Source organism: Anomaloglossus baeobatrachus, chromosome 6 (assembly GCF_048569485.1).
Source record: "Anomaloglossus baeobatrachus isolate aAnoBae1 chromosome 6, aAnoBae1.hap1, whole genome shotgun sequence".
NCBI lineage: Eukaryota > Metazoa > Chordata > Amphibia > Anura > Aromobatidae > Anomaloglossus > Anomaloglossus baeobatrachus.
Genome location: NC_134358.1, coordinates 303,656,098 through 303,678,155, shown reverse-complemented (window position 1 = coordinate 303,678,155; position 22,058 = coordinate 303,656,098). Strand labels below are relative to the sequence as shown.

The 22,058-nt window shown below is 44.0% G+C and overlaps 1 protein-coding gene across 3 annotated transcripts in view; it reads left to right on the top strand.

Annotated features, from left to right (window-relative positions):
* The window catches only part of LOC142243231 (uncharacterized), a 150,147-nt gene that overhangs the window by 19,692 nt on the left and 108,397 nt on the right, over positions 1-22,058 (top strand). For all 3 annotated transcript variants that reach the window (XM_075314910.1, XM_075314909.1, XM_075314908.1), the window contains exons 3-5: positions 1,071-1,139; positions 8,366-8,384; positions 9,815-9,892. In XM_075314910.1, the coding sequence (XP_075171025.1) occupies positions 1,071-1,139; positions 8,366-8,384; positions 9,815-9,892 (166 nt within the window). The remainder of the gene's footprint in view (positions 1-1,070; positions 1,140-8,365; positions 8,385-9,814; positions 9,893-22,058) is intronic.

The window sequence follows — 22,058 nt, the reverse complement described above, 5'->3', positions numbered from 1 at the left end:
TCACATTCTTCTTGTGTTGTGCAGATCTATTCCACTCCAAACAATCAGAAACATATTGTCTAACTTCTTGGACTTGGCACTGAAGGGGTTGATTCTGTATTCATAGGTTTGTAGAACAATAGGATTAAGGTCTTTTTCTCAACTCTGTTCATGTTGTAATATTTTTGCCGTGAAGAAGAGGCTGGGACCTCTGCGGAGTCAAATTCAGTTTTGAAAACTGCGTAAGTAAAGCGAGCGTCTGTGATAATATAGGAGAGAAACTGCCCACTAATCCTACAGAAACCTCTGGAAGAGCATGGCATTGTGAATGTTACACATATACAGCCTTTATTCTACTGAGTTAAACAACTCCGCTTTATCTCATGATGGAAGAACCTTTTGGATGGTAAAATATTTTCCTCAAAAAGCAGTTTATTGAAAAAAATCCGATTTTAAATAAAAAAAAACGTTTTTTTGTTTTTTTTTTATTTTTTTTAAAAAAAACTGATTTTTATCCACCCTGACCACAGCCATGCTCCTCACAGTACATAAAGGTCTCCATATGTACCTTGTGATATGCAATGGCAGGGGTCCGCACGCATGCCTCGTTTTTGGTTTTTTTTTTACCTGTAGATTTTCTGCATCTGATGCAATTTTATGGGCAAAATCCCCACATTAAACTTGACCTTCTCACAAGAGAAATTGACATTCAGTGGATGTGGAACACAAACACAATGGACATGAGATTTCTATATATTCCCTCTGCTGGAGCTGTAAGATGCTGCATCTTCTGTGCAGTGAATATACGCAGTGTCAAGTTACCGTGTGAACTTCACCTAAATGTTATGGGCGATCAGTGTATACTTTTAGAATAGACCTAATTGTGTTGTGTTCATATGAAGTGAAGTACATGCAGCTATTGTGTGAGTGGAGACAGTGATAAATGTGTATTTGTACATACATCTGTAGGGCTGCAACAAGTATTCCTACTACAAAGAACCCACTGGTAGCTGTGAGTGAAAATATAATGAATTCATCCCCGTTCCTTCCTTGTGGCTTTGTTTGTTGACAAATCTTTTACTTTTCAACAGGTTTGCCAAGTTGCATGCTTAAATAGCAGCGGCCTTAACCAGCACTTCAAAGATGACAAGCATAAAAAGGTAATGCGTGTAGAATTAGCCATGGGTTACTGGCAATTTTGTTTCCTTTTTTTACATTTTTCCTTTGTCACTTATTTTTGTTTATTTTATGGGATATACTCCTCACCGAACATCACAAATCATATGTGAAGATTTGTAGAGCTACAAATAACACTTTTTAAAGCACTGCCCCAGCATTTTATTTTTTCAGCGCTGGTGTGGCACTTTAAACATAAGTATCCATATCCTCTGTCATATGCTCCGGCGACTTCACCTTTTACCGATGAGGCATCTGGGCCCTTGGCGTCGTCTTGTGACTGTAACGTCTGACAACTCGGAAGTCAGTTATGTCATAGGCTCCCAATGCATCTGAGAGCCAGAACAAGGCTCTCATAGACTTTTTGATTTGTCACCTCTGGCGCGCTCCATGAAATACTGGAACAGCCAGCAAGCCAAAAAGTGCCTGAGACTGTTCGGAGCAGCGGGGGGGAAAGATGAACACAGTGAATGGGAGTGACATAGATTTAAAGCACCACTCCAACAGTGAAATGGAAATAATGCTGTAGTGGTGCTTTTAACACTAGCTTTGCGCTGTGTAATACAATTGTGTTGTCTTTAGCCTACGTAGACTATTATGTGATATGATCCCTTTCTAGTTCCGATTGAAGATCAAGTGCAATATCCTCCTTGGTGCGCTACATTAATGATTTTTCTGAATTATGAAGTACCTGGAAGACACTGCAGTACTGTAAAATATTACTTGCTGCGTTAATTATATAGAAAAGCAAAGTTTCTTGTTATGGCTTGCATAAGTGCTATAAATGTCTCTGGACTTATAAAGAAGCCTGTTCACAGGTCACGTGGGATTTGTGCCATAAGCCAGCCATTCATTTGTGCTTGACAATACAGCCAGCCTTGGGAGATGCAGTAATGCACTTTCAGCGCTTTGCTTTCTATATTATTGGGTATGTGTACCCAATTCACCAGCATGTTTGTGTTAAATAGGCAACTTTAAGGCACATGCACAATAAAACCTAGCGCTAACTGTAGGCTTCGTCAATGTTCTTTATGACCCCACAAGTTTTTTTTTTTTTTTTTTTTTTTTTTTTTTTAGCCCTTTGTTATTGTTTATAATTGGCTAAATGTGTTTTTCCATAAAAAAATCAAAATTGAAGTGTAACCTCTTAAAGTGCTGAATACACCCACATGTACAGTTTAGTGTCAAACAAAAACCCATACTCCACCTTCAGTGCACATGTATACATCTGCATCAAGTTTCCAATTAGCAGAATTTCTGCACTATTAATTGTGCAAAGAAGCAGTTTGTGTATTCCCAGAATTGAAAGCTATCCATATCTAGGCCTTACTGACTAATTTGCTGGGGATCTGACCTTCACGACTCTGCTCGGGGGTGATTTTTATTTATTTATTTTAAATATTTTTTTATTGTATTTGTTAGGTCCCAAGGGGACTTGAACTTACAATCGTCTAATCACAATCACAAAATCCTTTTGCATTGCTATATATAGGAAAAATCTGTCTCCTTTAAAGTCCAGCCAGAGGTTCTTAGGTGTCCATGGACTTTTGTGACTGCAAATACTGAGATCTTTAACATCTGTCACATCTGCACCCTGCAATCCCATCAGTTTGGCCTGTGGGTGCGTAGAATAATGAGCCCCCAGCACGCGGTCATAGATTGACAGGCATTTGATTGGTTACCGCTTACAGGCACAGCTCCGCTGCACTCATGGCCGTTAGCGGCAAGTCCTGATTGTGACAATTTGACATGATCATCAGAGTATAGGGTGGGCTCAGCCTATGATCCGCTCTTGACTTGCACCGTACATGTAGGGCCATGTTGTGACAGAGGTTAACCATACTGACTACTTTTAGATGATGATTTGTCATCAGTGGACTTAAACAATTGACCTTTAAGTGTCACCCAACCCATGATTGTTTCATTTACACTCCTCTGTTTTGATCAGCTTTAGACTAATATAGGCACTTTTATAAAATGGCTTTTCAGTGGTCCAAAAAGAGATCTTCTACAGGAGCAAAAGAGTGTAGTTAAAACTTGGCATTTAATCACATAGCCTAAAAAAATGGCCGTTTGTGCACGTTAAAAAACAAAACACAAAAACATAATTTTGCGCATTTTGGGTAGAAAGCCCTTAACCCCTTCACGACCGCGGGCAGTAAAATTACGTCCTATTTTAACGTGACTTAACGACCAGGGACGTAATTTTACTGCCTAAACTTCATTTGATTGCCGTGGCCATAGCAACGGCTTTCAAATGATGTCCCCTGCTGTTTCTTACAGCAGGGGACCTTTGCTTGACCCCAGGGGGGGCGGCATCGCCACCCCCTATCGACGATCGATGTGATTGGCTGTTCAAATCTGAACCGCCAACCACATCGATCGCACTAATTTCGGCAAAAATAATGCCCGAATTAGTGCGATCCTGTGAGATCCAGCTATGAGATGCCGCAGCTGCTGCAGCATATCATAGGTGGACCTCAAACATGCCGCCCCCAGCCCCTGCAGCACTGATTGGAGCGATCGTGCTATGACGCGCAATCGCTCCAATCAGTGTGCAGTGGGGCGGTCTGATCTGCCGGTGGCCGCCCTCCCCAGGCCTGTGCTGGCCTGCGAGCCCTCCCCCAACATGTCTGCAGCGTGCAGTGGCTGGTACTTGTGGTACAACGCCACCGCTGCTGCTGCCGCCGCCGCCGTAGCTGAGGTCACCGCTGCTGCTGCACGTGAGTACTGTGCTCACTTTGCAGCCCGTGCGCGCTCCCGTGGTGCCCCTGCGCGCTGCCGTGATAGCCCCTGCCGTGCCCCCCCCCCCCCCCCCCGCGATCTGCTCCCCCCAACCCCCCCCCCCGACATCCCGATCTGCTCCCCCCGCGATCTGACTGCCTCCCTCATTATCTCTATTCTGCTTCTGCAGCTCCCTCTCCGGTCTCCCCCTCTGCTCTCCCCCCTCCCCCTCTGCTCTCCCCCCCCCCCCTCTGCTCTCAACCCCCCCTCTCCCCCTCTGCTCTCCCCCGACGTCCTCTTACCTGTCTTCACCGGCCTGATCACATCTGCGTCCATCGCTGGGTCCTTCCTGGACATTCTGCTGATCTGCCTGCTGCTCCTGTAAAGCTGTCCATCTCTCTGCCATCTGTTCCTCTGCAGCTCTTCTGGTCAGTGATCCTCCTGCTAGTCCTCTGGGTACTGTGAGTATAACTTTTTTTTTTTTTTTTTTTTTTCCGTATCCCCTGTCCATTTTTACACCTCATCCGTCCGTGCGTCCCGTCAATCGCTGATCAGGAATGCAGATAACGGATCGGCATCCCTGCTCAATTTTTGGCGTTACTTTTTTTTCCGTATCCCCGACGCTTTTTGTATCGCATCCGTCCGTGCGTCCCGCAAGCGCTGATCAGGGATGCAGATAACGGATCGGCATCCATGGTCAATTTTTGGCGTGACTTTTTTTTTTACGTATCCCCGACGCTTTTTTTTATCGCATCCGACCGTGCGTCCTGCAGCGGCCGATCAGTGCACTGCGTCTGTGCGTTTGAAAAGTCAAATGGCGCTCCTTCTCTTCTGAGCCCCGCCATGCGCTCAAACAATTACTTTCCACCACATATGAGGTATCTGCGTACTCAGGAGAAATTGCACAATACGTTTTATGGTGCATTTTTTCCTGTTACCCTTGTGAAAAAAAAGCTACCTAGTTGAAGCAACCGTTTTGTGGTAAAAAAAAAAAATTTTTCTTTTCACGGCTCAACGCTATAAACTTCTGTGAAGCCCCCAGGGGTTCAAAGTGCTCACCAAACATCTAGAAAAATTATTTGAGGGCTCTAGTTTCCAAAATGGTGTCACTTGTGGGGGAGCTCCACTGTTTAGGCACCATAGGGGGTCTCCAAACGTGACATGGCGTCCGCTAATGATTCCAACCAATTTTGCTGTCAAATGGCGCTCCTTCTCTTCTGAGCCCCGCCATGCGCCCAAACAATTACTTTCCACCACATATGAGGTATCTGCGTACTCAGGAGAAAATGCACAATACATTTTATGGTGCATTTTTTCCTGATAGCCTTGTGAAAAAAAAGCTACCTAGTTGAAGCAACAGTTTTGTGGTAAAAAAAAATTTTTTTCTTTTCACGGCTCAACGCTATAAACTTCTGTGAAGCCCCCAGGGGTTCAAAGTGCTCACCAAACATCTAGAAAAATTATTTGAGGGCTCTAGTTTCCAAAATGGGGTGACTTGTGGGGGAGCTCCATTGTTTAGGCACCTCAGGGGGTCTTCATACCCCACATGGCGTCCGCTAATGAGTGCAGCTAATTTTGCACTCAAAAATTCAAATGACGCTCCTTGCCTTCCGAGCACTGCTGTGTGTCCAAACATTTGATTTCCACCACATATGAGGTAGCTGCGTACTCAGGAGAAAATGCACAATACATTTTATGGTGCATTTTTTTCCTGTTACCCTTGTGAAAAAAAAAGCTACCTAGTTGAAGCAACCGTTTTGTGGTAAAAAAAAAATTTTTTTCTTTTCACGGCTCAACGCTATAAACTTCTGTGAAGCCCCCAGGGGTTCAAAGTGCTCACCAAACATCTAGAAAAATTATTTGAGGGCTCTAGTTTCCAAAATGGGGTCACTTGTGGGGGAGCTCCATTGGTTAGGCACCTCAGGGGGTCTTCAAACCCGACATGGCGTCCGCTAATGAGTGCAGCTAATTTTGCGTTCAAAAATTCAAATGGCGCTCCTTCCCTTCCGAGCTCTGCCGTGCGCCCAAACAATTGATTTTTACCACATATGGGGTATCGGCGTACTCAGGAGAAAATGCACAATAAATTGTATTGTGTACTTTCTCTTTTCTCCCTTGTAAAAATGAAATTTTTATGGCTAAAGTAACATTTTTGTGTTAAAAAGTAAAATTTTAATTTTTTCCTTCCACATTGCTTTGGTTCCTGTGAAGCACCTAAAGGGTTAATAAACTTATTGGATGTGGTTTTGAGCAGTGTGAGGGGTGTAGTTTTTAGAATGGGGTCACTTTTGGGTATTTTCTGTCACCTAGGCCTCTCAAAGTCACCTCAAATGTAATGTGGTCCCTAAAAAAAATTATTTTGTAAATTTTGTTGGAAAAATGAGAATTTGCTGATGACCTTTGACCCCTTCTAACTTCCTAACGGAAAAAAAATTTGTTTCGAAAATTGCGCTGATGTAAAGTAGACAAGTGGGAAATGTTATTTAGTAACTATTTTGTGTGACATATCTCTCAGATTTATGGGCATAAATTTTCAAAGTTTGAAAATTGCGAAATTTTCAAAAATTTCGCCAAATCTCCTAAATTTTCACAAACGCAAAAAATATCGGCCTAAATTTACCACTGACATGAAGTACAATATGTCACGAAAAAACAATCTCAGAATCGCCAGGATCCGTTGAAGCGTTCCAGAGTTATAACCTGTCAAAGTGACACTGGTCAGAATTGCAAAAAATGGCCCGGTCATTAGGGTGTTTTAGTGGCCGGGCGTGAAGGGGTTAATCATATCTGTTTTGGGTTTTTTCTACCTGAAGTGCATACGCATTATGGGTTTCTAGAACGTCTGCACATTGTACCAATTTTTTTTTTTCTTATATGATTAAAGGCCAAGTTTTCACTATTTTCTTTGGGGCTGGGAACATCCCCTTTCTGACCATTGAGAGCTATGTGACCTGGAAGGCCGACCCTTCCAATCTCCTTGCACCACACACAGACAATAGGCTGTCTACCCTGGAAGTATCTTTGCGATACTTATCTCTAATATAGGCATGGCCAGATTAATTGACACTTTTCTACTTTTAGAAAATGACAGCATAAAAACTCTGAAATTACCTGCAGACCCTTGTTACGTGGGTTCCTTAGAACTTTCTTTAACTCTTTACAAGAGTTGTTGAGCAAAAGTACAATATTGAAGGAAAATGTTTTGAAGCTCAATGGGAACCTGACAGCTGACATTGGCTTTATATCAGCCAGGTAGGTTTTGCTTCAGAAACACTGCACCTTTTTAGAGAACGTACAGTGGAACCTCTGTTTACGAGTAACCCGGTGTGCGAGTATTTCGCTATACGACCAAAGCTTGCTGTAAATTTGTAACTCCGTTTATGAGCAAGCTTTGCTGTACAAGCAAAATACTCACCACACACACTTCCGGTTCTGTACGTCTACCGCGCTCTAACCCGCTCTTGCAGTCCACACAAGCATGCACAAACACGCACATATTCTGCTCACCTTGCCTATATGTTCCATCGCCGGCCTCCTGGATCTCGCAGCTCACCGGTACATGTGTATTAGGTAAACATCGCGACGATAGAGGAACATCCGCTACTCAAAGGCATCGCGCTGACCAATCAGAGGCAAGCGGCTCCTGCCTTTTGATGTCAGCGCTCTAGCAGTGGAAGTTCCTCCCTCATCGCAATGGTTACCCGATACACATCCTGTACCGGCGAGCTTCAAGATCCAGGAGGCCGGCGATGTTACGGAATGTAAGGTAAGCATAGAGTGTGTGTGTTGTGTGTGTGTGTGTGTGTGTGTGTGTCTATAGACTGCACAGTGTGTGTGTGTGTGTGTGTGTGTGTGTGTGTGTCTATAGACTGCACAGTGTGTGTGTGTGTCTATAGACTGCACAGTGTGTGTGTGTGTGTGTCTGTGTCTATAGACTGCACAGTGTGTGTGTGTGTCTGTCTATAGACTGCACAGTGTGTGTGTGTGTGTCTATAGACTGCACAGTGTGTGTGTGTGTGTGTGTGTGTGTGTGTGATGGCACAATAGGGGACCAGGATGGGACATTTTAACAAGTTGTGGCACGAATTGTCAGCATTGCAATGATTTCCTATGGGAAATCTTGCTTTGCTAGACGAGTAACTTGGTTTACAAGCACACTACCAGAACGGATTGTTCTCGTTAACTAAGGTTCCACTGTATTGAAAAAGCCAAGAAACCGCCAGGGAAAAACCTTTTGGACTAGTCAGTTATTTGGCTTGACTTTTAGTGTTTTTCTCTGAAACGCCGCAGTTTTAGTCCAGCAGTCACGCATACGTGGCTGAAATCCTATAGCCAGTGTCTGATACATGCTGCCTGTGGATTGGACCGCACTTATCACTCAGTTGTGAGGTTCTTATTAATGCACCAGTTGTACATATTGTTCTTATCAGTTAATCATTACATTTTTTTTTTTTTTTTTCTCTCTCCGCGTGAATGACTTTTTAAGATGGAACGTGCTTTCTATGGTAAGTAAAAACTACTATATTTAAAGATCTGGCAATTAACAGTAAATGTACTTAATGTTTTTGTATGTAATTTATTTTTCTTACAAGCAAAATAGCTTGTTAAAGTTAGTAATCGCAGTAATGTGATAAAGGTGTGATGACTTTTAGTTCATTTGTAGAAATGTCAAAGTTGGTGGTGAAGCAACCCCATCAATGGTTTTAAACTAAAAACATATCTATCGCCAGGTTTTTGCTTCATCCGAGCGCAGCATGATTTAGGGACAAAGGCCCTGATTCCAGCCATGTATCATTTGCTGGTCTGTTTGCTGTTGTTGTGATAAAATCACTGTTTTCTCTGCAAGCTTAGCAATTATCTATTGAGTTCCGTATAACTCCTCCCACAAGAATGATTGGCATCTTTCTGCCCAAGCACAGTGTATACAGAAACCTGCCAATCAGTGTTTTGGCCAGAGTTATACAGAGTTCATGAATGTGGAGGACTACCTGGCATATACTAATTTTGTAGTGAGGAGTTCCTGCTAATAAATCAGTGATTATATCTCAACTACACTAAGCAGCCCAGTAAGTGACACACCGCTGGAATCAGGATCTCTGATCATCTTGTGTCTTGGATCATACCTCTGTAAGAGATCCTTGATGCACCTAAGTAGTAACGCTGTGGCTAATTGTCTTCCATCCGTGTTTGATTTTTTTTTTTTTTTTTTTTCGTTGGATACCCCTGAGGTGAATCCAGTATGCAGACTCTCTGCTATGGTAAAGATAGCTGGCGATCTTAATACACCCGAAATCTCAAAGTATTGTCCAAATTACTTTTTACTACTTGCTATGTGTGAAAAAATGAATACATATTTGGGTAGATTCCTGCAGATCATAATAACCTTTTTGATTAAAGGGGTTTGTCCACTATTAGGGTAACGGCCTACTCAACCACTAATGTTCCCACATTGTAAAATGACAGCTACACTCTCCTGTAGTGCAGGCGATGTTCCATGGTGGAGCGCGCATGGCTTTGGCTGCAGGGCTCAGTGACCTAACAATCGGCAGCTGCTTCACTCTCCCCTCCTTCAGCTAAATTGGACATATGGTGAAAATAAGACCAGAGATATTTTCCAGATGCCAAGAAGGGGAGAGTGAAGTGGCCTCTGATTAGCGCAGGTTCCCATAACTTATTAATGTCACCGGAGCACCGGATGACCCATTGCTGGAATGGTGCCTCCACTGGAGGCAAGTATAGCTGATATTTTTCTAAAGAGGGGAACCTAGTGATTGAGAAGGGGTTGTACAAGTAGTGGCGTGGCTGGTGTGATTTACTATTTATTTTTATTCGGAGTAAGTAATTTTTCTGTAATTATTACAAAATGTAATTTGTATGTTTTGAAACATTTTGTGATGCTTTTATTAAACTGTAGTGTTTAACTGTGGTGTTTTAGGCCAGAAGTATGGGCAGTTTTCTTACAGCAGCTTGGAAGATTATATTTCATGCCTGTCTCGAAAAGAGCCACTCATTGGTAAGTTAACTTTGTATCCATCTCCTTCTTATTATAAAAAAAAAAAAAATCTAAATATTTTCACCCATTTTGCACTGTTTGACTTTGTTTTGAACGTTGAGGAGCTCTAAGATTAAAGGGGTTGTCCGGCCTCTGGGTACAAGTCTGCAGTCATTCTGTGAGACTGCAGACTTGTGGGTCCTCACAGCGCACAGTGTTCATGCTGTCAGGATTTTCAGGCCCCAGAAGCTACCGGTGCGTGACTGCAAGTGTGCGATTTGTATACTTGGTCATGTGCCAACTAGACGTGCGCAGCCTCATTCAATACAAGTGAATTGAGCAAGGTCAGATACATTTAATCAGAATGTGGCTGGAAGTATGCAAATCACTTTTGTGCGGTCACATGATTGCCAGCTCCTGGCTGTGCATAGACTGCAGCATTGTTCCCCAAGGTTAGACAACCAGTTTACTCCAGATAGCCTGTAATAAATGAGATGTTGTAACTTGCAGAGAGGTCTGCTTTGGAGAGTCAGTAATTTATCGTTAGCCTATTTATTTTGAACGCTCCTAATACAGGGGTCTTTTCGCTGGTTTCCTTTAGTGATCATTTTTGATCAACGGAGAAATCTGAAAGCTCATATTGTCTGCAGGTAGTTGCAGTAATGTTCTCTAAGTGGAAATCATTGATTATGGACTACTTTCATTAACTGCGGCTACTCTTAGGCCCCCTTCACACATCCGTGTCTCTGGTACGTGTTTGATCTGTTTCCTCACATGTCGGAGATACGGGCACACGTAGACCCATTAAAATCAATGGCTCTGCGCTCACGTGCGTGTTTTGCCATGAAGCGTGTGTCTGTGTGGAGCATACATATGCCCCACACACAAACATGTGTTTTTCTCTGGCATCACGGGTGTCACATGGACCACGCGGATGTGATCCGTGTGACACGCACCAGAGAAAACACACAGAGAAAACACACGTGTCTGTGAATTAAAAGGAATTTCTATACTCCTGTCTCCAGCGCTGCTGTCTCTGCCAATGCTGTCACTTTACTGCGGCCGGAAGCAGCAGCGGGGAGTCGGCAGGACCGGAGACCGAAGATCAGCACCACGGACAACAGGGACAGGTGAGCAGAAAGGTCCTGTTCTCCATGTATTATCACAGATAGCACACTGAGAACACACGTGTGCAATAAACACGGCAGGCCATATGCACCATAACAAGTTCGTGCAAAACATGCGTGATTTTCACGGACACGTGAAAGAGGCCATAGTATTCTTAAAAATTAGCTTTTGTAAACTACACAATTGCTTTATGGTAACCATAGACTCACAAGGCAGATGATTAAAAACATTAGACACATGATCCGACTAAGAAAAAGGGAATCAGTTTGTAAGTTATTGCTATGTAATCTGAGAGAACCTTGATAGAGAGACAGAGACCCTGATTCCAACGATGTCACTTAATGGGCTGTGGTTTGCTGTTTGAACAAAAAATTGGTGTTTATCAACATGAGCTTATCACTAGAGGACTAGATGTCACCTGGTGCAAGCCAACCTACCTCCAGCTTTCTGTCAATATACATTGTTCACAGAAAGCTGGGGTGTTAGATAATAGAACTTCGCCATCTAGTCTTCAAAGGCGATTTTTGACAATAGTTACATTTAGATTTTTTTTTTGTTTTTTGACTACTTAAAATTTTTTAAAAAAAAGTACCCAATTAAAAGTGTTACAGTAATTTGCATACTGTGTGAGGGCCACATGCCCATGATGTGCAGAGCCGACTGTATGATAAACGTTTCCGCCGTCTCTCTGCATGCCTTGTGACTGATTACTGCACCGCAGGGAGGTGTCTATCTGCCCTGACCAGCCTGATGTCTGTTGTGCAGTGACAGATAATGTGCCTTATAGAATAACCTTTTTATTAGGATTTCCACCATTGCTCCTCTGCCCATCATCTGCACTCCTGTCTCTTCCTGCAATGCTCACTAGAAACGTGTGGTGCAGAGGGATCAATGGGAAGCCATGCCTCCTACAAGATGGCGGCGGGCTTCCATTGAAACAAGGTATATAGTTTTAAAGGTTTTTATATACATGATGGCTTTGAAAGTTAGTATCTATCTGAAACAAGTAAACACATTTGTACATGTGTTTTTTATTTTTTAATAGTGTTTTTTTAGTGATGGGTCCCCTTTACAGATCGGGTTCGCTCATCTCTGAAGTTCGGGGTTAATACTTTTGCAAAATAAACCAAAAAAACCTGTGTTAGCGTTTGTGTGCTCTTCATATGCTAACCACTGGATTGGGAATTGCTGTCCTCGGGTACACTCGGGGCTCGTCTTAGGCCCGTTTCACACGTCAGTGAAAAACACTGACGTTTTTCACTGGCGTGTAAAACACGCACATGTCCCTGCGTGTACCGTGAATCACGGCACATGTGGGTTGTCTAAGTGCAATCCGGGCTCCGTTCTCCGTGGCCCGTGATTGCACTTAGTAATCAACTCACCTGCGCCCGCTCTCCATGGTGCTGATCGCTCCCGCGGTGCAGCATTCAGCCGGCGCTGACCCCCGCAGCAGCTGCTTCCGGGTCGGCTGTGTCGTGCATCATGAATATGCGCGACAGTAATGAGCCGTCTCAGAAGCAGCAGGCTGCACGGGCTGCAGAGGACATCGCTGGACGCCGGGTGAGTAAAAATGATTTTTATTTTAAAAGCACGTTTTTTTTCTGGCACGTGTTTCACGGACCACACCACTGCGTGGTCCGTGGGACATCAGTGATGCCAGAAAAAAATGGACATGTCTCCGTGCGGCAATCACGGACACGCGGGTACGCCGCACGGAGACACGTGCAGTGAAAAATCACTGACGTGTGAGCAGACCCATTCATTATAATGGGTCTGCGTATGTCAGTGATTCTGGTACGTTTAAAAAAAAAAGCACAAACGTACCAGAATCACTGACGTGTGAAGCAGGCCTTACTGAGAGCCGTCTGCAGTGTCTGAATCTCACTGGGGGTAAAAACAACGCTTTCGGACACTGTTTAATAAAAGAAAAACAAAGTCCCTCCCTCACAAATACTGTTTATGGCTGGCTGTATGTGGCGGAGAGCAGAGTTGGATAATCACTCACTTCCAGTAGGGTTTGGGCTTCGGGGTCAAGTTCGTGTGAAGGCCGGGTCTCGAACTGCACTTCATCAAATTTCCAGTTGAAACTCCCACGGGTCCGCTCATCTATAGTCCTTAGGATTGTTCATCCTGTACATTAGTAATTGCAATCTTAATAAAGGTTTTCGTGACAATTATTATCATTATAACCTTATAATTCTAGCCGTGGTTAGCATGCCCCCCCCCCCCTTTTTTTTTTTTTATTTTTTCTTTAGGTCAGCTGATATATTAAAAGCAGAACTATTTCCACACTTTAGCTGTGAATCTGACTCCTTCATATATTGTCAATAAGAAAAATAAAATTAAGTAAACTGGTAAAATCACTTGTTCTGTAGACTCATCAGATCATTAGATTGATATTGCTACACTCCTCTAAATTCCTGTGAAAGTTAATACATTAAGGGTTTGTGCCAGGGCTGTGGAGTCGGTAAGCCAAACCTTCGACTCCGACTCCGACTCCTCAAATTCTCTTGCACCGACTCCGACTCCGGCTCCGACTCCTACATATATTGCTTATAGTTAGGTGAAAAATTTATTGTAGTACATGAATGTGTATGTGAACATCAGACATTTAATAATTTTTATGATACAATAATCAAGATATTTGGATAGAACATAAAATATATTTATTGGAATACAACTTTAGAACACAAAAAACTGTAATAAATTGTAAATATGTAATACACTATGTAATATACAGTAGATTACATATATATCTTGTGTGTGTATATACACTGTGTGTATGTATGTGTATATATATATATATATATATATATATATATATATATATATATATATATATATATATTACATATTTACAATTTATTAGTTTTGTGTTCTAAAGTTGTATTCCAATAAATATTTTATGTTCTATCCAAATATCTTGATTATTGTACCATAAAAACAATTAAATGTCTGATGTTCACATTGTACTACAATAAATGTTTCACTTAAATATAAGCATTATACTAAATGTTATTATTTAGTAAAATATTCAGCACATTCTGCATTGCACTCCTGTCCCCAATTTATTATATATTTTAGGAGTTGGAGTCGGTGCATTTTATACCGACTCCGACTCCGACTCCACCAAAATGAGCTCCGACTCCACGACTCCGACTCCGACTCCACAGCCCTGGTTTGTGCCCATGATCAGGACTCTGTGTCCTGGATGCAGCGGGTCCTGACCTGCGGGGCCGTGAGTCTCCTCCGCAGGAGTCCACAGCTGCTTGTACCCACGATCAGTGTTCAGTGCACTGCGGTCTCTCGCTTGTGTTCTCCCTACGGAGGACGCATGCGACTGCAGCAAACAACTGACATGCTGCGGTCTGGAAAGAAGATCCGCAGGTCAGTGTTTGCTGTGGAAAAAACTAGCACAGTGGGAACGGGATTTCTAGAAATCCATCCATTATGCTTGTACTGTACAACGCAGCGTTTTGGACGCAGCTGAAGCATGTGTCCAAAACGCAGGAAACACTGATTGCGGACATGCACCCTAATAGAATTTTTTTTTTTTTCCTAAAGCTTGTGTTGGTCACTTACCGCTTGAGCTAGTAATTCTGCAGCTTCTCTTAGGCTGTGCTCTGTTGACGGGGCATTGCTACTGATGTCGTCCTGATAGACAGTGAGTCCCCACTGCATAACTGCAGGAAGCCAGCCGTCAATCAGCATGACTTCGGCAGTCTCGGCCCATCAACAGAGCAACCTGTAAGAGTAATAGCTGGTCGGTTAATGTGGAGCAGGTGAATGACCTCTCTGAGCCAGCGTCAAATAGGACAAGCAGGTAGTTACTAACAAGTATCCTTAGCTGTTAGCTTTTTGGCTCTAATAATAATAATAATAATAATAATAATAAAAAATAGCTGCAGTCTACCCAATTGCATACAGTGTAATGTATTTCTTTGTACTGCAGCTGTAGCTAAATAGTTTTAAATCAATCTGAAGTGCTAAGCATCGTAGTGTAGCCCAGGCTTAAGTAGTCGGTCCACTCCAATTCCTTTAAAGAAATAAGCACGTCATTTTAGGATTACTTCAGCTGAAAGGAGACATTTTAACCTCTTCAGAACATATGACGTACTGGGTACATCATGGATCGTGTCAGGTTAATGCCTGCCGCCGGCAGCGATTGCTGAACATAGCTGATTTGAACAGCTGACATGTGCAGCTATCAAGCACGAGTGGATTCGCTACCCATTACCTGTTTACCCCTTACAGTGCTCTGTGAAAATGTCACAGCGCGATGTAATAGCAGGCCGTGGTAAACCTTCACTTACCTGGCTCCATTGGAAGTCACGTGATGTGATCACGTGGATCTGATGGTTGGAATGGTAGCACAGGGTCATGTGATGACTCCTGTAGATATCATGAGTCACTTCCTCTTACAAACGGCAGTCTGCCGGGTGTAATAGGAAAGCTCCTTTTCTGCTGATCTCAGCTGTGTAGCTGTGATCTGTAGAAATGGATGAGAGATCAGACTGCTGATTGTTATAGTCCCCTAGGGGGTTTAGTAAAATTAAAGAAAAAAAAAAGTTTAAAAAAAACCTAAAGGTTTCAAATCGCCCACCCCATACGCCCCCATTGAAAATTAAATGCTTTAAAAAAAATATACATACTGATACGTGGTCGCCCTGGATTATGTTTCGGGACTCCCCGGACTTGGTTGAACTCTTAGAAGTCGGATAGCTTGACTCTCCTCTTGTCAGTTGAACTCAACTTTTCCCTTTTTTTTTTTTTTTTTTTTTTTTTTTATCTTCTCCCTTTACCTCTCTATCTACACTTTCCCTTCTGCTTTTTCTTTTTTCCACTTTTTTTTTTCCTATTTGTCTAATAATGTGGCTTTTGTATTTTGTATAAAGCTCTGTAAATTTAGCACAGAACTGTTTATGTGGAAGTCGTCTAATATTTGGCTATGGATATTCAGTTCAAGTAGTAGCGACATCTGGTAAAATTTGATATCATAAGGGGAGTATTGTTTCTCTCCTTGTTAATTGTTCTTAGATGTCCATAAATGTTTCATGATTTGGAGATGCCTTTTTCAAATGAATAAAATTTGAATTACAGAAAATAAAAAAATATATACACATTTGGTATTGCCGCGTTCAGAAACGCCCGATCTATCAAAATCTAAAATCAATTCTTCCGTTCGGTAAACTGCATAGTGGCTAAAAAATTCCAAACGCCAAAATGTTTTTGATTGCTGCGAATTTTGCCCCAAAATGCGATCACACTCGATTAAAACGGCGCTTCTGCGCAAAAATGGTACCGTTAAAAACATCAGCGCAAGACACAAAAAATAAGCAGTCACTGAGCCATAGATCTGAAAAATGAGAATGCTACGGATCACAAAAAGTGTGCCCTTTTTTTTTTTTTTTTTTTTTTTTTCCTTTCTTCTAATTTGGGCACAAACTTCTGATTATATATGAACATATGGATTTTCTCAAACTATCCTGCAGACTTTTTTTTTTTTTTTTTTTTTACTACAGGTATTGCATTTCTTAATTAGATACAAATTTTAGTGCTGACAGATTCCTTTTTAACCCCTTCACGACCTTGGACGGATGGGCGGCACGGTGGCTCAGTGGCTAGCACTGCAGTCTTGCAGCGCTGGGGTCCTGGGTTCAAATCCCACCAAGGACACCATCTGCAAGGAGTTTGTATGTTCTCCCCGTGTTTGCGTGGGTTTCCTCCGGGTACTCCGGTTTCCTCCCACATTCCAAAGACATACAGATAGGGACTCTAGATTGTGAGCCCCAATGGGGACAGTGTTGCCAATGTATGTAAAGTGCTATGGAATTAATAGCGCTATATAAATGAATAAAATTATTATTATTATTATTATCTATCCGTCAGGGATCGTGTCCAGTTAAGCCCCGCCCCCTGGGCAGGCGGCGGCGGTGGTTGGCACACATATCAGCTGTTTTCAACAGCTGACGTGTACCTGCATGTTGCGAGTGGAATCGCTTCCACTCGCAACATTTAACCCCTTAAATCTCGCTGCCAAAGTCTGGCAGCGAGATCTATATGCACGCGGCCATGTTTTTTACTTACCGCCGCCCCCACCGGAAGTCATGTGAGTGATCACGTGACGTTCGGTGGTTGCCATCGTAGCACAGGGTCATGTGATGACGCCGCAGCTATGAAGTTTCACTTTCGTTTTTCCTCGGCACGGAGCAGAGGGAAACCGGAAGTGACTGAATCTGCTGTGTATAGCTGTGATCAGCAGATAGATAAGAGCGATCGGATTGCTGATCGCTATAGCCCCCCAGGGGGACTAGTAAAATAAAAAAAGTAAAAGTTTTAAAAAAAAATAAAAAAAAACAACCTAAAAGTTCAAATCACCCCCTTTCACCCCATTGAAAATTAAAGGGTTAAAAAATAAATAAATATACACATTTGGTATCGCCGCGTTCAGAAATGCCCGATATATCAAAATATAAAATCAATTAATCTGATTGGAATTTTTTTGCCACTACGCCATTTACCAAACGCCAAAATTACGTTTTTTAATCGCCGCATGTTTTACGCAAAATGCAATAACAGGCGATTAAAACGTAGCATCTGCGCAAAAATGGTACCATTAAAAATGTTGACTCGAGACGCAAAAAAATAAGCAGTCACTGAGCCATAGATCACGAAAAATGAGAACGCTACGTGTTTCGGAAAATGGCACAAAACGTACGCCACTTTTATTGGACAAACTGAATTTTTTTAACCCCTTAGATACAAGTAAACCTATACATGTTTGGTGTCTACAAACTCGCACCGACCTGAGGCATCACATAGATACATCAGTTTTACCATATAGTGAACACGGTGAATAAAACATCCCAAAAACTATTGTGCAATCACACTTTTTTTGCAGTTTTTCCACACTTGGAATTTTTTTGCTGTTTTCGAGTACAATATATGGTAAAACCTATGGTTTAATTTAAAAGTACAACTCGTCCCGCAAAAAACAAGCCCTCATATGGCAAGATTGACGGAATAATAAAAAAGTTACGGCTCTCGGAAGAAAAGGAGCAAAAAACAAAAAACGCAAAAACGGAAAGTGCCCGGGGGCTGAAGGGGTTAAGGTTTCTTCTTAAAAAAAAAAAAAAATTTGGAGTTAATAGATGGTGTGATGTACGTACTCTGTGCATAGCGAAAGGATTTAATCTAAGTAATGCTTACGTTCCCACTCCAAGTAATTATGGTTGAAGAAGAAATCCACTCAGGAAATTTTATTTTCTAAGGCACCACAGTTGAGGGGGTTTTCCCCACAAACCAAAGTTCATTGTAATCAATAGATTTTGGAAATAAAATGTAAGTTTCACAATTGGATGTGTCAAAAATGCTCCTGTGCTGAGATAATCTTGTATATGTGCTCCTGCTATGTACTGTGTAATGGCCGTGTCTGACCGTACAGGGACATGGTCTGATCATATCACAGCTCCTGTGCTGAGATCTTGTATATGTGCCCCTGCTATGTACTGTGTAATGCAGGGCTGTGGAGTCGGAGTCAGTAAAAAATGCACAGACTCGGACTCCTAAAATATATAATAAATTGGGGACAGTAGTGCAATGCAGAATGTGCTGAATATTTTACTAAATAATATTTAGTATAATTTAAGTGAAAAATGTATTGTAGTACAATGTGAACATTAGACATTTAATCATTTTTATGATACAATAATCAAGATATTTGGATAGAACATAAAATATATTTTTCTTCGTCGCTCCTAATTGGGAGACCCAGACAATTGGGTGTATAGCTACTGCCTCCGGAGGCCACACAAAGGCCCCTCCCCTACTGGCTATACACCCCCCCGTGGGATCACGGGCTCCTCAGTTTTATGCTTTGTGCGAAGGAGGCCAGACATCCACGCATAGCTCCACTGTTTAGTCAGCAGCAGCTGCTGACTATGTCGGATGGAAGAAAAGAGGGCCCATACGAGGGCCCCCAGCATGCTCCCTTCTCACCCCACTTTCTGTCGGCGGTGTTTGTTGAGGTACCCATTGCGGGTACGGAGGCTGGAGCCCACATGCTGATTCCTTCCCCATCCCCATTAGGGCTCTGGGTGAAGTGGGACTTTACCGGTCTCCGGGCACTGAGGCCGTGCTCCATCCACAGCCCCTGGAGGATCTGCTGGATACGGAGCGGAGTTTCCTCAGGGACAGGACCCTCCTCCATCAAGGTACTCCGTGTCCCCGTGCTTATCGCACGCACACTGCAGCATTGCTGGGTGTGTTAGTGCGCCGGGGTAAACAGCGCTGCTGCGCTTGTGCCGTTACTCACTACAGCTCTGCTGAGTGAGGTGACTTAATACGATCGGCCGATCCGGCCGCGGGGGTCAGTTTTTACTGCGTCGCGGCTGGGATTTGTGGTGCGCCGGGGACTTCCGCGCTGGCCGTGCATATATGACGGCCGCGCTAGATTACTACAGTCCCCGGCTTTTGCGGCCTAGTTCGTATCGTTCCCGCCCCCAGACCTGCCAGTCAGGAGGAGGGCGGGACGCTGTACAGACCAGCAGCGCTAAGAGCTGGAGTCTGTTTTACATACTCCAGCCCTCACACTAGGCACAGTGGGACGCAGTTTCCCGCACTTTTGTTTGTGACGCCCACGGTCCGCCCCTCTTCACAGGACGCAGGCAGCCATTCCTGCCTGCACGCTGAGCTGCAGAGGGGAGACGGGAAGACTCAGACAAGGGATTCTACGACCTCACACCCGCTTTTCAGCGGGCGGTAAGCAGCCCTCAAGGGCTCTCCCCCACTTGTGCCATAGTGTACTTTTGTATTTTGTGCTGGCAATACTTTGCACTGTACAGTCGCTGGTGATTTTCTGCTATATACCCTCCTTAGATTAAGGAGACAACAGCATGTCGTCCGCAAAAAGCAAAAGTGCCAAGGCACGGACTTTATATGCTGCTTGTACCGCATGTGGGGCTACTCTACCGGCAGGTTCCACTGACCCCCATTGTGTGCAGTGCTCGGCCCCTGTGGCAATTGCTCAGCCGGGGCCGCTGCTAGAGGTGACCCAGGGAGAACCACCTGTGAATGCTGTCCAGGTGACAGGGACGGAGTTTGCAGCTTTTGCTGACAGATTGTCTATGACTATGTCAAAAATTCTTGAAACATTGCAGTCTAGACCAGTAACTCAGACCATGGGCACTGTTGATTCATTGCCACCTTGTCCCCCTCAGCTGGACCACTTCCTAGCTCCGGGGGTGTCACATGCACCCCAGGGTGACGGCTCTGACTCGGACGACAGTCCCAGACAACCTAAGCGGGCTCGCTATGAGCGACCCTCAACTTCATCACACTGGTCAGGGTCCCAGCGGGACGACTCTCTGTGTGATGAGGCGGATGTAACTGATCAGGAGTCTGATGCTGGGGCCGCTCTCAATCTAGATACCCCGGATGGTGACGCCATAGTGAATGATCTTATAGCGTCCATCAATAAGATGTTAGATATTTCTCCATCAGCTCCTCCTGCGGAGGAGGCAGCTTCACAGCAGGAGAAATTCCATTTCAGGTATCCCAAGCGTAAATTAAGCACTTTTCTGGACCACTCTGACTTTAGAGACGCAATCCAGAAACACCACGCTTATCCAGATAAGCGTTTTTCCAAACGGCTTAAAGATGCACGCTATCCTTTTCCCCCTGACGTGGTCAAGGGCTGGACACAGTGTCCCAAGGTGGACCCTCCAATCTCCAGGCTTGCAGCCAGATCTCTAGTTGCAGTGGAAGATGGGGCGGCACTTAAAGATGCCACTGACAGACAGATGGAGCTCTGGTTAAAATCCATCTATGAAGCGATTGGAGCGTCGTTGGCGCCAGCATTCGCAGCCGTATGGGCACTCCAAGCTATTTCAGCTGGGCTTACACAGGTCGTCACGGTCACACGTACATCTGCTCCGCAGGTGGCACCCTTGACCTCTCAAATGTCTGCATTCGCGTCTTACGCGATTAATGCTGTCCTAGACTCTACGAGCCGTACGGCGGTGGCGTCAGCCAACTCTGTGGTTTTACGCAGAGCCCTGTGGTTGAGAGAATGGAAGGCAGATTCTTCTTCCAAGAAGTGCTTAACCAGTTTGCCTTTTTCTCGTGACCGATTGTTTGGTGAGCGTTTGGATGAAATCATTAAACACTCCAAGGGTAAGGATTCATCCTTACCTCAGCCCAGACAAAACAAACCCCAACAGAGGAGGGGTCAGTCTGGTTTTCGGTCCTTTCGAGGCTCATGCAGGTCCCAATTCTACTCGTCCAAAAGGACTCAAAAGGATCAGAGGGGCTCAGATTCTTGGCGGACTCAATCACGCCCAAAAAAGCCAGCCGGAAGAACCGTTACCAAGACTGCTTCCTCATGACTCTCAGCCTCCTCTCTCCGCATCCTTGGTCGGTGGCAGGCTCTCCCGCTTTGGCGACATTTGGCTGTCACAGGTCAAAGACCGTTGGGTGAGAGACATTCTGTCTCACGGGTACAGGATAGAGTTCAGCTCTCGTCCTCCAACTCGCTTCTTCAGAACTTCTCCACCGCCCGACCGAGCCGATGCTCTGCTACAAGCGGTGTCCGCTCTAAAGGCGGAAGGAGTGGTGACTTCTGTTCCTCTTCAGGAACAAGGTCACGGTTTTTACTCCAATTTGTGGTGCCAAAGAAAGACGGGTCGTTCCGTCCCGTCCTGGATCTAAAGCTGCTCAACAAACACGTAAAAACCAGGAGGTTCCGGATGGAATCTCTCCGCTCCGTTATCGCCTCAATGTCTCAAGGAGATTTCCTAGCATCAATACACATCAAGGATGCTTATCTCCACGTGCCAATTGCGCCAGAGCATCAGCGTTTTCTACGCTTCGTTATAGGAAGCGAACACCTGCAGTTCGTAGCTCTACCTTTCGGGCTGGCGACAGCCCCTCGGGTCTTCACCAAGGTCATGGCAGCAGTAGTAGCAGTCCTGCACTCGCAAGGTCACTCCGTGATCCCGTATTTGGACGATCTACTTATCAAGGCACCCTCTCAAGAGGCATGCCAACACAGCCTGAACGT